We start from the raw sequence: 15,986 nt of genomic DNA on the forward strand, positions 1-15,986 counted from the left end.
CACTCTGTACACCCCACTTCTTTGGTGCCCCTCCTTCCAAACTTGGCTCATAATAAACTCACCCCAATTTTGATTCATAGATTGATTATAGATTACTTGCATCAACATTTCTGAGGATCTAATGTAAAACATATGTGATTCTTTTAAGTGTTAAAGATTTTTGCATAGAAAAAAAAAGAACCAGTGGCAAACCATGAGAGCTCCCTGGTGGATGGGTGGGACTTCCCCATGAACACACATCCTGTCAGTTCGCCAGCTGGATGACCCTCAGAGCTCTTGAAGCGATGGGACAAGTGGGCTTTGGGAGCACGTGGTGAATGTGGAGAGATCACTCCGAGGTAGGGGATGGTGGCTGCAACCCAGGGAAGAGGAAGAGGCTGTCCAGGACCTCTGGAGACCTGAAGGATGGCAGAGGTATGCGGGTCCCTCCAGATCTGTGTTGGGGTTTTTTGAGAAGGCTTTGCTTGGAGCCACAGGGGCTTGAAATGGATAAACTTCTCCCGTGGACATTCTGGAACCATGGAGGAAGGGCCTCAGGGATGCAGCGGAAAAAGTGAGTCTATTCTTTGTGGCAACTTTGACTTTGAGAGCCAAGGCAAGCAGTGCTGAGGGAAGAAGACAAAAAGAGAGCAGGGAGATGATAGTGTCCTGGAAGGCAAGACCCGAATTCCTGGCCCTGGCCCTATGACCTAGGGCACGTTCCTTTTCTTCTCTGGACCTGTTTCTGGATCTGAGCACTGAGGAGCTGGGACTAGGTCATCTTGAAAATCTATTTCTGTCCCAACATCCTAATTTCCTAGCTTGAGAGCAGGAGCTAGCCCTTATCTTTGTGTGGTGCCCTTGATGTGTGAAGGATGCACTACACAGGGCTGGGGAGCACCCCCAGGGCACACGTGGGCAGGGCCACCCTGCTGCTCCGCACTGCTCTAGGTCTCTCATCCAGGATGGAGTCCTGGAATCTAAGCACAGTTGGGTGGAATGTCTGCTGGGACAGATCACACCCTAAACCATCACACTGCCACCAAACTAACACTGAGGTCTTACCAACCGGAGCTCCGCAGCCACCCTCTCTGCCCCTCCTGCCTTTCCTTGGTGCTGACCACAAAAGCCCTTTCTGGGAAGCAGGCTGGGTTCATTCTGTGGTGGTTTTGGTAGCCTAGTATCCATTCTCTTCCCTTTGGGGATCCATGGCCTTGTCAGGTGTCCTGCCCTCCGGGGCCAAAGCACAGGCACACAACCCAAGGCGCCAGTCGGAGCTCCCTGCCTGCAACGTGAGCAGCGGCCAGGCTGTTCCTGCTGGAGGAGTGTACACTTCCTCCCCTTCACTTCCGCCCACCCTCTCACTCTCCTGTTGTTCAGAGAGCTACCCATATCTTTCCAATGCATCGTTTTGCTTAAGCTAGAGTGATTTTGGTTGCTTACTGCCAAAAAACCTTTTAGGAGAGCTTCCAGCACAGGTGACTGAGCCCAGGTTCCTGCCTCTCACTGCACATACTCAGAGTGTGAGAAAAGCTCCTTGGTTTCCAAGGCCCATCGCTGCCCATCTTCTAGGCAGAAGAGAGAGAAGGGCAGAGCCAAAGATGAGCCTTCTCAGAAGCCTTGCCAACATCCTAGGGTGCTGTATGACTGCCCAGCAGAAGTCTTGAAGACAACTCAGGCATCGCTGTTCTTCACCAGGCTGGCGCGAGGCAAACCTGGGGAAGGCGGGGGGCAGCGGGAGGCAGGGGAAAGAAGGAGAAGGAGAACATCTCCCTCCCCTCTACAGATGCTGCATCGCACACCGAATGTGTCACTTCAGACAAAGGAACTGAGGCACAGGGGTGTTACGTAATTTATTCGAGGTCTCACGGGCATGAAGTAGCAGAGCTGTGTTTCTCTGCATCACGCTGCTCCTGGGATGACCACTGTGCCTTCCAGGATATGCTGGGTATGACCAGCGAGGTTTTTAAACTTCGAAAATGCCTCTACTCCCAAGTTTACACCACACGTACTAAAAGGAACACTGAAACTGTGGTGCGGCTTCTGTTCACTGCTTCTCTTCACCTCTCATGAAGAGCAGCTCCACCTAACAGCAACTCTGACCTGACAATTCTGTGCAGGAGAGAGAAAGGCCAGCGTGTAGGTATCACACTTCCAAGAAACTGACAGCTCATAAAACCATAAATGTTTCACAAAAGCTTTATTTGTGGTCACATCTACAGTTCTCATTTCAGTTATAAACAACTCGCAGTTCGGTGTGGTGCTTCTAATACAAGTCATATAAAACTGTGGAACTCACTGACGGAATAGTGCACTTGATAGAAAAATAAATTACACTTTAAAAGCTACTGCAAAGCTTTACACATACAAAAAGTAAACACAAAATCGTTAGTGAGGTCCTCATAACTGCCTAACATATCCAGATATGAAGATAAAAAGAGCAAGGGATCTGTGCTACAACACCTCCCTAACAAAGAGAAATCCTGGGAAGTGACTGAATTATTGTCTCCAGCAATGTGATAAGGAGATTTACGGATCCTACCTCTTAGAACTGGAAATAATCACAGCTCTACCAACATGTTAACACAGCAGAGTTACGCTCAGGGCAAATTTCTATAATCCAAACAAATTTCCTCATCCTGGGGGCTAACAGGTAGGAAAAGCTGCCAACTTTCTTCTGATCACTCAAGGACCAGAGTGTTTAAATTTTTGAGAGGGAAATAAGGACAAATAACATAGAAATGTACATTCTCCAGTCTGCAGAAGATTCCAGGTTTCTAAGCAACTAAAAGGCTGAAGGCAAAATTAATCCAAGCTGCTGAGACCCATGACTCCATCTTGTCCCTGTGCACATGAGGATACCACCATCTAGAAATGTCAGGTGCCTCCCAGCAACGGACGGTGCTGCAGAACCTCTCTCAACACTGCCTGCCTCCCAGGGAGCCGCTCTCCCACTCTACAAAGCCTCAAATCAGGAGTCGGGGCCTGTTTTTCTAAGTGAGACTTTCTGGAACAGAGCCATGCCGGCTCACTGACTATTGCCTATGCTGCACTACAACAGCAGAGATGAGTAGTCAAGTAGTAACTACTTCTGCTCTTTACAGAGAAAGTCTGCTGACCCCTGCTCTAAATGAGAAGACGAGAACTGTGCTTCTCAAGACCCTTACTTATAGAAAAATGTGAAAGATTTCTCTCTATGTAAGTGACTGCCAAATAATTCTGCTCGAACAAGGTTTCTGAAGTGACACTGAGCTTTCATTCTGGGCTTACCTAGGAGAAGACAGAGGCACCAGTTTTAGCCAGAATTGAGAAGCATGAGAGAAAAAACAGTTAAGATGCAAGGAACGACCAAGGGCTTTCATCCTTAATTGTCCACAGAACATCCGTGATTGTGCAAAAGCAGATAAAGGTAAAGACAAACACTTAGTAGACTTTAAGAAATATTTTTAAAAAGAATTTTTCTTAAAATAACATAAACATTTTAGGAAAACTGCTAAGGGTATGTCTAAATTGATCAAGATCAAAGGAACCTAAGCATTCCTCTGCTCAGCACTGTTTCCTGAAGGGCAGGAAACAAAAGAACGAGGAGCCCCTCCTGTGGATACAAAGGTGATGCTACTGACAAATAGTAAGAAACAGGATCTCACTGATTATGTTACACGTTCTGAAGGAGTCTAGGGCAGAAACTACTGCCCTAGACTAAAGTGGAAACTAAAGTGGAAACTACTGATCTCACTTTAAACCATCATGCCACCTCTCCCGTCCCCTACCGGGCTGTGAAAAGGGCTGACTCGGGATTCACTTCCTTCCGCTTCCCCAAGGCCGGCAGCAGACCGTCCTCTGCAGGGCTCGGTGCTAAGTGTTCCCAGAGCTGCGCCCACAGCAAACACGAGAAAGCGGCAGCGGCAGCAACGAGCACCAGGATCCTGACAGATGACGAGGCAACGGCAAGAGGACAAAAGAGGCCCCACCATCTCAGCGCCCGACTAAAACCCGCCCCCGGTCACAAGTTCTACATCACTGTTCCCAATGAGTAACCAGAGCGAAACCTGGAAAGAGTAACCACAGAGCAGGTGAGCCTGTGGCTAAAGCAGCCTTCGGTTATTTCTTGCCGCTCTGGGTCTGTTACCTCAGCTATAAATCACCTCCCAGCTGCCTCCAGTGGAGCAATGCTAACAGCTTTCTAGCTGGAGTGCTCAAATAAACTATTGTTCTTGCTTTCTTTTCAAACATGCTTTCATTACTCCTGACTTGATTAAACGCTGCCAATATTTCTTTTCAGTATACTGTACCATTGCATGGGAACATTGTCTAGATCCAGAAAAACTTCCTGCCCCACTAGCTGTCCTTTTGAACAGTCAGTAGGGCTATTCCATCTCATCTGAGGACCAGAGGTTTACTTAATTTATGAGATGATTCAGATGTGCAGGTGGATTTTAATCTTTTGTAATGGGGTACTACGCCCTGAAGGCCACCAGCCTGCAGTGCCACCACAGCCGTCCCTCCTCCCTTCGTCCTCCCACCTCAGTGTAACCAGTCTGCCTGCGTATCCAGTACCATCTCAAATCTTGCTCTGCCGGCGTCCTTTCCTGACTCACACATACTTCTCTCTCCGCCCACAGAGACAGACTCTTCCCCTCCCCTCTCTGCCACACTCACAGTATCCTCAGCCTGCCCTCCCTCCCCTCCATTCTCAGATGAGCAGAACAAGATGAGTGCTACAGCAGCTCTGGGGACGGCACTAGCAGCAGATGTGACAGGAAAGTTATACCTGGCAGGTATCTAACCTGTCAGGGCTAATTCCTCGTTGAAGTATTAAAATCCATGTTTAGCACTTCATGTCAGGACATGAGACAAAATTTCCTTTTAGCTTGAGATTCAAACGAATTTTAAGAAAGTCCTTAGCAATATTCTGACTGGCAAGAATACAGGTACCTGAAGACACAAAGGTTACAGAATATTTTCAACAACTTAATTCCTAAATGTTAGGAAGTTTAAAATGAGGATGGTGTTACCTCCTCAACTAGATGGGAAATTCAGGCTTTCCAAGCTAGTAATGCTCTAGCTGCTCTGTGGTTAGAAGCACAACTTAACCTTTCAGTACATCTAGGGTTGTCAGTACACTGCAAATCTGATGTCCAGTCCAACATGTCCTGGGTCAAGCCCCTGGTTCTGGGGGTCCCTTACAGCTGTGAGAAAATTTGTTTTACAATTAAGAATTGGCAAGAGTTCCACCAATGAAATCCAGAAGCTTAGCATAATGGCTAAGGGGAGGCAGCCAGCAAGAAGTGCCAACTTTCTTTCCTTCGGCAAAAAAGTTCTGTGCAAAAGTGGTTTCCAATCTCTACAGCTCCCTGGGAAACAGCACAAGATTAAAATCCATGAGCTTTCCAGTCAGACACTGGTGTGTGTTTGCCTGAGCACATAATGATGCTAAAGGAAGCCCAGGAAAGTCCAAACCATGGAATTTTAAAGATCATAAAACTGGATGTTCTTTTATGCTGAGCAGCATACATTAACACTCAATTATATACACATCACAGGGCAGAAAACTGAAAAACAAATTCCAGGAGGCATAGTTTAACAACAGTCCTTGATAACAGCGATTAACGACTTTACCAACATGGTTTCCATATCATGCTCATTCCCAGCAGCAATTAAGGTTTACCTTATGCATTCTCAAGTTTTATTTTTTATTTTTTGGTGAGGAGGATTCACCCTGAGCTAACATCTGTTGCCAATCTTCCTTTTTTTTTGCTTGAGAAAGATTAGCCTTGAGCTAACATCTGTGCCAATCTTCTTCTATCTTCTATGAGGGTCACTGCTACACAGCATGGCTGACAAGTGGTGTAGGTCTGAGCCCGGGATCCGAACCCACGAACCCAGGCCACCAAAGAGGAGCATGCCAAACTTAACCACTACACCATGGGGCTGGCCCCCATTCTCAAGTTTTAAAGCTAAAATACTGTTTTTCTGGGTGTTGAGATCACAGGTGGTTATTTTTACACTTTTCTCTATTTTCTACTTTAACATCCAGAATTTTTTTGTACAGACCAAAAGTGATAAGGAAATTCTAGAGAATTTTTTTTAACACACAATTCCTAATGTAGTACAAGATATGAGTTCTTTCAGTGTGTTGCATATAGTTTCAGACATGGCAGGTGTTCAAGAAACAAAATTCCCCCACCCCCTGATTCCCTATTTCTGTCCTGGCATTTTTGTTTTTTCTTCCTTTTTCTAAATTTATACTAAAAGGAAATGGAGCCTGTGTCCAAACAGGTACCAGTGTGCAGCAGTGACAGCCCCAGAAACTGCTGTGCTACTCCTTCACGACCTGAGTCTACAGGGGCTAGACTCCCCTCAGGCTCAGGAAGAAGTGTGGATGCCTGGGGTAAATACCCCAGAGTCTCTTTAACCTACCCCAGCTCCTTCCACACTGAAAAGTTACACAATGTGTGTGTGGTACATGCCAGTGCTTCCTGTGGGAAGACAAGGCTGAAAAAAACACAATGGGCAATTGATTTCTCTGTAGTTCTTCTCGAGGTTTATCTTGCCTGATGTCAACTTGAAGTATTAAGATAGCTAGTCCAGTAAGAAGTCAAAAGTATGGGAGACATTTGAAAACCCTCTGTATTCTAAGCTTCTCTTTACTCTTGTAATAATTGTAAAGAAGCTAGCCCCTAATCTACCTACATAATGTCCTCATTAATTTCCTAAATTCTTGATTTCCAGGTAATGCATGGAAAATGCAATTTCTCTAAAAGGAACTCAGATCAAGGACACTCACCCTGCTACTAGAGAGAGAGAACATTCAAAAGGCCCAGAGCCGGCCCAGCTATGAAGACATTCTGAACAATCACAACCACTAGGTGGAGCCAAGAGTTTGAAGGAAACCACAGGGAAAGTAATTCCCTTGTTTCAGGAATTTACAACTTTTAACAAAATTATAGAAAGTAAAAGACCAGATAGCCTCCTTTGGGCAAATATGTAGTATAATTAAACCCTTCCACTTGGACGGAAAATGTAGCTGTTTTCCCATGGATTTGAAGTCAAATGTAGGTGAACGTTTTTACCCACAAGTAAAGGACAAGCTCCTGAATCCAACACACGCCAGTGGAAACTGATTCCCGGACGGACTGCTGGAGAGCACTAGGCATTCACTCCAGTTACAGGCGGGGAGAAGCTGATGGCTTAGAGCTCAGTCGTCAGTAAACACTTCTGCTTCAAGATGGCTTCCTCCGCCAAAGCTGGAGCAGAGCTGAAAGGAAAAAAGTACGCGGGTTATTCAATGAAACCATTTGGGGTGGGAGCACCGTGCATTTCTCCACAAGTGCCACAGAGAGCATGCTGAGAGTAAATTACAGACCTAAATGACTACTTTGTAACACCTAATTTAGCAATGAGGTAGTCCACAGGAGGGATTTTCTAGATAACTGATGCTTATTTCATCTTGAAATGAAATCTAAAGATAGTGATTTCTCCAACTTTCTTGAATAAAATATACCAAATGGACGCTTAACCATTTCTTAATGAGTTAGGGTTATTATCATGAATATCCAGAACAGTACTGTGCTGGCATGACAGCAACCTGCTCAGGAAATACCATGGGAAGAAGGCTGTTCTGTGCTTCTTCACATAGTCCCAGATGGCTGTGCCTTAGTTCCTACACCAATTAATCTGCTTTGTTAGAGCTATGTGAAAAATAAAAGCATGTGGGTTTTGCATGAGGGCTCAAGAGTCTCTGCCATAGAAGAAGAGCATGAACTTAGACACAAGGATGTAATGACATCTACTTTGCTTTTATAAAAACTTAGTATCAAAATATATAGCTCAAAGGACATAGTTTAACATACCAAAAGTACTAACAAGTTTATAAATGAAACAGCAGTCTCTTGTATCACCCTCTCCATTTCCACTACATATAGACAAACACTTTCAACTGTTTTTTTCTGGTATTTTCCTTGGCTTTTCTGTATCTCTGGTTCTTAAAGTGTAGTCACAGGAATTTGTTATAAATGCAAATTCTTAGGTACCACCTAGACATACTGATTCAGACACCCTGAGCGTGGGCCCAGCAACCTGTGTTTTAACAAGCCCCCAGGTGGTTCTGATGCACAACTAGCAAAAGTCCTAACTGTTGTGTCATGTTTCTACAATGACTTCCTACTAGACTATGAAGGGTTAACATTCTCACACCCTACTCACCAGCCCCACAACCCTTCCTTCCTATCTTTTCAACAGTTATGTGAACAATTTTGATAATGTTAATATTCAGTGTTTGTTGTAATGAGGTAAATTATTTTCACAACTGATTATAAGTGTACTGTATTTTTTTCTTGTACAATTTGTTTTCCCTGGACTGAGTTAACTGTCTCATTTTTTGTTGTGACTGCTTGCTCAGTTTTCTATACTTAATTTCTAATTTACCCCTCACCTTGAAGATAAAACCATGGATCTCTTCTCAGTACATTCGGACATGTCATGTCATTTTTAAATTTGGGGTGGGCCATGTGTTTGTGTTTTTCTTGGCAGTGTCTTTTCTGGAACCTCTATATCCTCTTCAAATCTGTACAAGATCCTTTCTAGACCTACTGAGCAGCTGTCACCTTGGAACTTCCCTTCACCTTCCTCCTGGTAAGCTCCTGCACCTGTTTCCTGGGTCCCACGTCATCTTCTTTCTTAGATAATCACTTTGTTTTGATGAAACACATGATGAAAACACATCAGTAAGTAGCTTCCTGAGGAAGACTGCACAGAAGTATATATTTTAGAGAAACTCTACATCTATTTATTCTAATCTCATATTTCACTGATAGTTTGGATATAAACTGTAGGTGAAAAATGATTTTCCTCCAGAATTCTGCAGGCATTGTTCCACTATCTTCTAGCTTTCAGTAAAGTCTGCTGTCATTCTGATTACCAATCCTTCATTTGTACTCCCTCCACCCCCCTGAAGACTTACATCCTCTCTTAACTTTGATATTCTCAAATTCCATGGTGTGTCTTGGTGCTATTTTCACTCTCTGTGCTGGGTACTCCTAGGCCCGTTTAAAAACTCAAGTACTTCTATTCTGGAAAATCTCAATTCCTTTCTTTGACAATTTTCTCATTTTTTTTTTTAAAAAAAACCTTTTTTTAAATTCAGAAATATTAATTATAGTGTTTTATTTTTTTTGAGGAAGACTGGCCCTGAGCTAACATCTGTTGCCAATCTTCCTCTTTTTCCTTTTTCTCCCTAAAGCCCCAGTGCATAGTTGTATATCCTAGTTGTAGGTCCTTCAATTTCTTCTATGTGGGACGCCACCCCAGCATAGCTTGATGAGTGCTGAGTAGATCCGTGCTCAGGACCCGAACCAGCGAATCCTGGGCTGCCAAAGCAGAACACTAATTTAACCGCTAGACCAGCAGGCTGGCCCCAATTTTATCACTTTTATTTACTCTGTTCTTCTTTCTGGATCTCTGATGATTCACATATCGGACTTCCTAGACCAATCCTCCAACTTTCTTTTCTCTCCCAGTTTTCATCTTTTTTTCTACTTTTTGGGAGATTTCCTCAATCTTATCTTCCACACATGCTTTGAATTTTATTTTATATATATATTTTTTTTGCTGAAGAAGATTCACCCTGAACTAACATCCACTGCCAATCTTCCTCTTTTTGTATGTGAGCCACCACCATAGCATGGCCACTGACAATCAAGTGGTGTAGGTTGCGCCTGGGAACCAAACCTGGGCCACTGAAGTGGAGTGCACTGAACTTAACCACTAGGCCACCGGGGCTGGCCCTGGATTTTATTTTTAACGTGGTTAATAATTTCTAAGAATACTTTGTTCTCTGTTCTTTTTCTTTTTAATTTCCAGTTACTGCTACATGGATGCAGCATCTTCTCTCTCACGATACTATCATTTTGTAAAGCTTTTGATCCTCACGTTGCCTTTATTTTCTCCTTGTTTCTTTTTCAGTTTACCCGTTTTGGTCTTTTCTCAAACACTTGATAATCTTTGGCTCTCTTCACATTTAAGAGGGAAGCACCTATTTATATTTAAGAGGGAAGCACTGGAATGCTACTTGGAAATATGGGCAAAATGTGGGAAACGGGCAAAACGCATTAACTAATGCGCTTCTAGGTCCAATTATTAGGCAGATTTCCTGGCAATTTCATCGGGGATCCACAAACAGTCTCTGGGGGCCTTTTCTCTTTGGTTGGTCAGTTTCTCTAGAAAACAATCCTCTTAATTTCTCCAGTGAGACATTTATACTTGGCAAACAGCATTCTGGAAGCTGAAAAAAGAAGGCAGGCTGGATGTCTCACCCTTCAGCATGTGGTCTCTGAGTTAACCTCCCAGTTTTCAGTTCAGGGCCTTACTCTAAACGGAAACTCCCAAATCTAGAGCCTCTCTGGACCAGCTCCTCCAGAAGGAAACCTCCAGAATTATGATAGTCTGGGTGGGGAGGGAAGTGTCTAAATGGGTATAAATACTTTCAACCAATCCTCACACTGTCAGCCCCACCTTATACCCCTATCTTCACAAGTATCTGGTACCTCCAATCCCCGAGCCTTTCCAGCGTTCCGCAGTGTGCACTGGCTTGCTTTTTGTTTTCTCAGATTCCACCCCTCCCCTTTTCAGGCTTAGATTTCAGTTTTCTCCTCTCTAAGTTGGTTACCACTTATTTATCATTTATCTGCTTCCAAAATTTGTTGAGGTCTCTCAACTGCTGTTGTCTCCTTTCCTGTTGTCCTTGTGGCTTTATGCCGTTAAAATAAAATTTTACACAGAGAATACTCCAAGCAAATTTGAATCTGTAGAGATGCAACCCAGTCATCATTTTTTTAAAAACATTATATTCATTATAACATACATATACTGAGGTGCACAAATCATGAGTTTATAGCTTGACGACTTTTTGCAAATTGAACACATCTTCGTAATCAGCACACACATCAAGAAACAGAAAATTACTAGCACTCCAAAAGTCCCCTTTAGGCTCTCTTCCAGTCACTAACCACCTCAAGGGTAACCATTATTTTCATCTCTAAGAGTTGTGCTTCTTTATGAACTTTATTTTGCTTACCGTTATTATGGTGAGGAGACTCTACAATGATCCCCACCTCCCAGTATTCACACTCTTATGTAGTCTCCTCCCCTTGCACATGGGCAGGACCTGTGATTTGCTTTACCCAATAGAATATAGCAAAAGTAATGGGCAGATGTCACTTCTGTGATGAGACTCGACAAGATTATGGTTTCTGGCTTGATAGCAGACTCTCTACTGCCTTCTTGGTTTCCTAGCTTTGATGAAATAAGCAATTATGGTGCAGAGGCCTACATGGCAAGGACTGGGGGGTAGCCTCTGACCAACAGCCAGCTAAAAACTGAGGCCCTCAGTCTAACAGCCTTTCAGGAACTGAATTCTGCCAACAACTACAACTAGAGATCCTTCTCCAGTTGAGCCTTCAGATGAGAACATAGCCATCACCCTGGCTGTAGCCTTGAGAGAGACTCTGAAGCAGAGAACCCAGCAAAGTCAGTGTCCAGACTCCTGACCCACAGGAAATGAAATTATAAATGTGTATTGTTTTAAGCTGCTAAATTTGTGGAAATCTGTTACACAGCAATAGATAACTAATATAATTATGTTTATGCAATTCACCTGTATTGGTATCTTGCAGTTGTAGTTCATTAATTTTCACTGCTCTAGTCTAGTACTTATCTAGACTACTAATAAGCTTTTGGAATGCTTCCAGCTTGGACTATTATGAATACAGCTGCTATAAAAATTCATGTACACATCTTTTGATGGACATATATTTGTATTTCTATTGGGTATGTACATAAGAATAGAATCATTTAGTCACTGTGTATGTTTAACTTTAGCAGATATTGCCAACCTATTTCCAACATGGTTATTCCAATTTACAGAGTTCCAGTTGCCCCATATCTTCACCAACTCCTGGTACTGTACGTCTATTTCACTTTAGCCATTCTGGTGGTATGCAGTGGTATCACATGGTGGTTTAAGTTATATTTCTCAATGACTAGTCCAGTTTCACACTGTCTTGTACGCTTACTGGCATCTGGATATTCTCTTGTGAACTGCCTATTCCAGTCTTTTGTCAGTTTTTCTGTTGCGCTTTTTCTTATTGATATACAAGAGCTCTTTTTATATTCTGGATGTGCATCCTTTGTTAGAGAGAAAGAGACAGACAGGAAGAGGGTGGGGGGCACCCACTCTGTGGCTTCCCTTTTTGGGCTCTTGAAAGTGCATCTTTTGATGAACAGAAGTTCTTGATATAATCCAGGTTATCAATTTTTTCCTGTATTATTCTAGTTTTTTGTGACCTGTTTAAAAAATCTTTGCCTATTGCAAAGCTACAAGGATGTTTGCTTATATTTTCTTCTATAAGCTTTATTATTTGATGCTTCACATTTAGACCTGTAATCCATCTAGAATGGATTTCTGTGTATGATACGATGTTGGGTCAAGATTAATTTTTTCTCACATGGATATTTAACTTGTCCAGATGATTTACTGAAAGACCTCTCTTTCCCTACACACTGCATGATCACTTTTTTATAAATTAGGTAACTGTATATGTGTGGGTTTGTTTTCTGGACTCTAGTCTGTTCCACTGATTTATTTACTATTTTTTCTTCTTTGAGGTATAAGTGACATACAACATTAGTTTCAGGTGTACTACTTGTCATTTTTTATCTCTTTAATTCCTTTATGACTACTTTGCTTTGGGAAAGAGTGGAGAAAAGCTCATCTTTCATCTGTAATTTTTAATTTGGAAGTCCTTAAGAACTCACATTTTATTGTGCAAACTCAATTACAAAGCATTATCACCTGGTCTTCTGCATGTAACCTCTATTTTCACAGTGGCAATTATCAGGCATATAAATGTTTAGAAAAATAATCTATTAAATCTGTATCAAGTACTATCTGACAACTACACACGAGTTCCCCAAGGCAGGTCCCGTGTCTCTCCTGTTCACTGGTATCTTCAGTGCCAGATACAATCAACGCCCGGTACATAATAGACATTCAGTAGTAAGTGTTTGCTGAGTGAACAATTATATTACTTTAAAGACTGTGGAGGGCCGGCCCCGTGGCTTAGCAGTTAAGTGCGCGCGCTCCGCTGCTGGCGGCCCGGGGTTCGGATCCCGGGCGGGCACCGACGCACCACTTCTCCGGCCATGCTGAAGCCGCATCCCACATACAGCAACCAGAAGGATGTGCAGCTATGACATACAACTATGTACTGGGGCTTTGGGGGAAAAAATAAATAAATAAATAAAATTATAAAAAAAAAAAAAAAAAAAGACTGTGGAGATGAGAGAAGAATTTTAAAACGAAACTATAAAATTTCTCTCAAGTTAATCATCTCTAATAATTTTTCCTCCCTAGTTAGGAAATTTTTTTCTCTAATTAGGAAAGCATCTACTTCAACTGACCCACATTCTTAACACTAGGAGAATATGAGAAATACAAGATATAATCAGGGAAAAATCTGAGGTGAGAAAGAAGGCAATTATAAATCTTTTGTAAAATAGGCAAAGTTTTGGTCCTAACAATTAAAAGTTGAAGAACTACATCCTGAACAAAAGTTCTTTTGAGTCCAGTTTCTGTTTGTGGCAAGCAATATGTTGAAATGGGTTTGCATCAGGTTTCAGTAAAAGCCATCTCAGAGCCCTCACCTTGCGAATCTCCCACCTCACCCTTATCTGTGCCTCTTCAGCTTGTTGACGGACAACATAACAGCAAAGCAGGAAAGGAAAAGACGTAAATCAATTTAAAAACACATAAATTTTTAAAGATAAGCCTGTTAACATCTTTAACGAAGACTTCATAAAAAAAGGCATGATACGGTCATGACTTTTTATCATGCCATGATACTTATATCATGCCATGATACTTCATGATTTTGTAGCAAATTACTACTGACAAGAAAAAACAATACTCTAAATAATAAACAGAAAAGATTTATCCAGTTTCAATTAAGTTCAATTAAAGAAGGACTGACATTACTGCTTTAAGAATAATTAATTTTATTATTTTTTCCTCCTAACAGATGCCTGAGAACTGCAGTTGAGAAATCATTTCCTCACCTGGTCACAGCATCCACCAAGAACGGTGCTGGGGGAGAGATCAGCGAGATCACTTCTCTATTACCATGTCCCTCCTTCCCTGCCAAGGACTGTCCATTCCCTGCAAGTCCATTAGAAAGGACACCGCTCTGCTGAGGGAGACACACAACACGTCTGAGCAGAGGTAACAATACCTACCCAACAGTCAGCACTCTGGCTCCAAGTCATCTTCTCTAATGATTATGTTTTTAAGGAAGATGATTTTAATGATCATGGTTGTTTTTTTTGTTTGTTTTTTGTTTTTTTTACCATCCTTCACCTTAGATTTTTATCTAGAGTTATATCACTAGTTTGAAGCCATTAAGTTCAGTTAACAGAGCTTTGATAATGACCCCATGTGTTTAAGGAAAAACAAGAGCCTGGTAATCCTGTAGGGCCTCCCTCTGAAAGGGTAACCAAAAGAAAAATTGCAAATATCATTAACTTACTGGCACAATCCACCGGGGTATGATCATGGATGTTGAAGATACCTAAAATAAATTTTATATACGTATTTACGTTCAGGGAAGACTGACTTATTTATACTCATATTGTATAATCACATCAATTATACTCGTAATGCTTTCTTCTAATATGAAATGCACGGGGGGTGGGGAGCAGTTCTTAATGGTCCCCTCGAGCTCATATGGACTTCCAAATCCAAGATCCTTTTCTACAACACAGATGCCATACTTAACCACTTAAGAAACTATCATAATTTTGAGAATCTCTTTAATCGAAAAATTTACTACTCCAAGAATGCTGCTACTTTCAGTTCAGAATGCTGCTTTCAGTTCATTTAATAGGAGTTTCCCCCACCCCAGCACAGCTTAGTTTCTAAAATTTCAGTTCATTACAAATAATAATAGCTTTCTTGGCAGCACCCTAAACAATGTGTTGCCACTAATCCAAATGAATATCACAGAGAGTACAAAGGAAAAAATCTGTTTACATACAGGACACTCGCTAATTATCACACATGCATGTAGAAAACAGCAATAAAAACACCCATATTGCCCCTCACTCCTAGGGCCTTTATTATATTCTTTTTAATGTTTAATTTTCTAGATCTCATTTCTATGTGTAGAATTATAATGCAATGAACTCTCCCTATTTTACGGAAACTTAGACTAGTCCTTGCACTGATGGCCTTAGATTCTGATAAGAAAAAATTAATATAAGTCCAGGTCTTGATAAGTTAGGTAACCACCAGAAGAATAAAAATACAAAGTATGACTTTCTGACTAAAATTAAGAAAATGCACTTTTACCATAGGAAATAGAGAGAGAAAGAGAGAAAAAAAGAAAATATAGTAAAAGTAAACAAAAAAAATGATTTGGCAGAACTGAGTCCTATAATAACCATAACTACAGTAAATATAAATGGACTAAACTCAATCAGAGGATAGAGACTCTCAATAAGATTTAAAAAACAAGATCTAACAAAATGTTGTTCACAAAAGGTCTATTTAAAACCAACAGGTAGGGCCGGCCCCGTGGCTTAGCAGTTAAGTGCGCGCACTCCACTGCTGGTGGCCCGGGTTCGGATCCCGGGCACGCACCAACGCACCGCTTCTCTGGCCATGCTGAGGCCGCGTCCCACATACAGCAACTAGAAGGATGTGCAGCTATGACATACAACTATCTACTGGGGCTTTGGGGGGAAAATAAATAAATAAAATCTTTAAAAAAAAATTAAAAAAAAAATAAATAAATAAAAATAAAACCAACGGGTACAGAAAAGCTGAAAATGAAAGGACAGAAAATTATACAGTAGGCAATACCAACTTAAAAGAAAGCTAGCGTGTCAATTTTACATCAATCAAACGGAAATTAAGAGAGAAAAAAAGGCAAACAAGGACACTTTAAAGTACTAAA

At 41.8% G+C, this 15,986-nt stretch overlaps 1 protein-coding gene across 4 annotated transcripts in view; it reads right to left on the reverse strand.

Moving 5' to 3' along the window:
- Positions 1–2,162: 2,162 nt before the first annotated feature.
- Positions 2,163–15,986, reverse strand: part of EPB41L5 (erythrocyte membrane protein band 4.1 like 5) — a 124,702-nt gene continuing 110,878 nt past the window's right edge. Inside the window, exons 23-26 of one of the 4 annotated variants that reach the window (XM_087435048.1) lie at positions 14,559–14,600; positions 14,092–14,222; positions 13,681–13,721; positions 2,163–7,237 (exon numbers count right to left, since the gene is read on the reverse strand). In XM_087435048.1, the coding sequence (XP_087291174.1) occupies positions 13,718–13,721; positions 14,092–14,222; positions 14,559–14,600 (177 nt within the window). In that variant the 3' untranslated portion in view covers positions 2,163–7,237; positions 13,681–13,717. The remainder of the gene's footprint in view (positions 7,238–13,680; positions 13,722–14,091; positions 14,223–14,558; positions 14,601–15,986) is intronic. The other 3 variants (XM_087435047.1, XM_087435046.1, XM_087435049.1) reach the window with 3 other exon arrangements.

Source organism: Ceratotherium simum, chromosome 9 (genome assembly GCF_057802395.1).
Source record: "Ceratotherium simum simum isolate JZ-2026a chromosome 9, ASM5780239v1, whole genome shotgun sequence".
NCBI classification, from domain to species: Eukaryota; Metazoa; Chordata; class Mammalia; order Perissodactyla; family Rhinocerotidae; genus Ceratotherium; species Ceratotherium simum.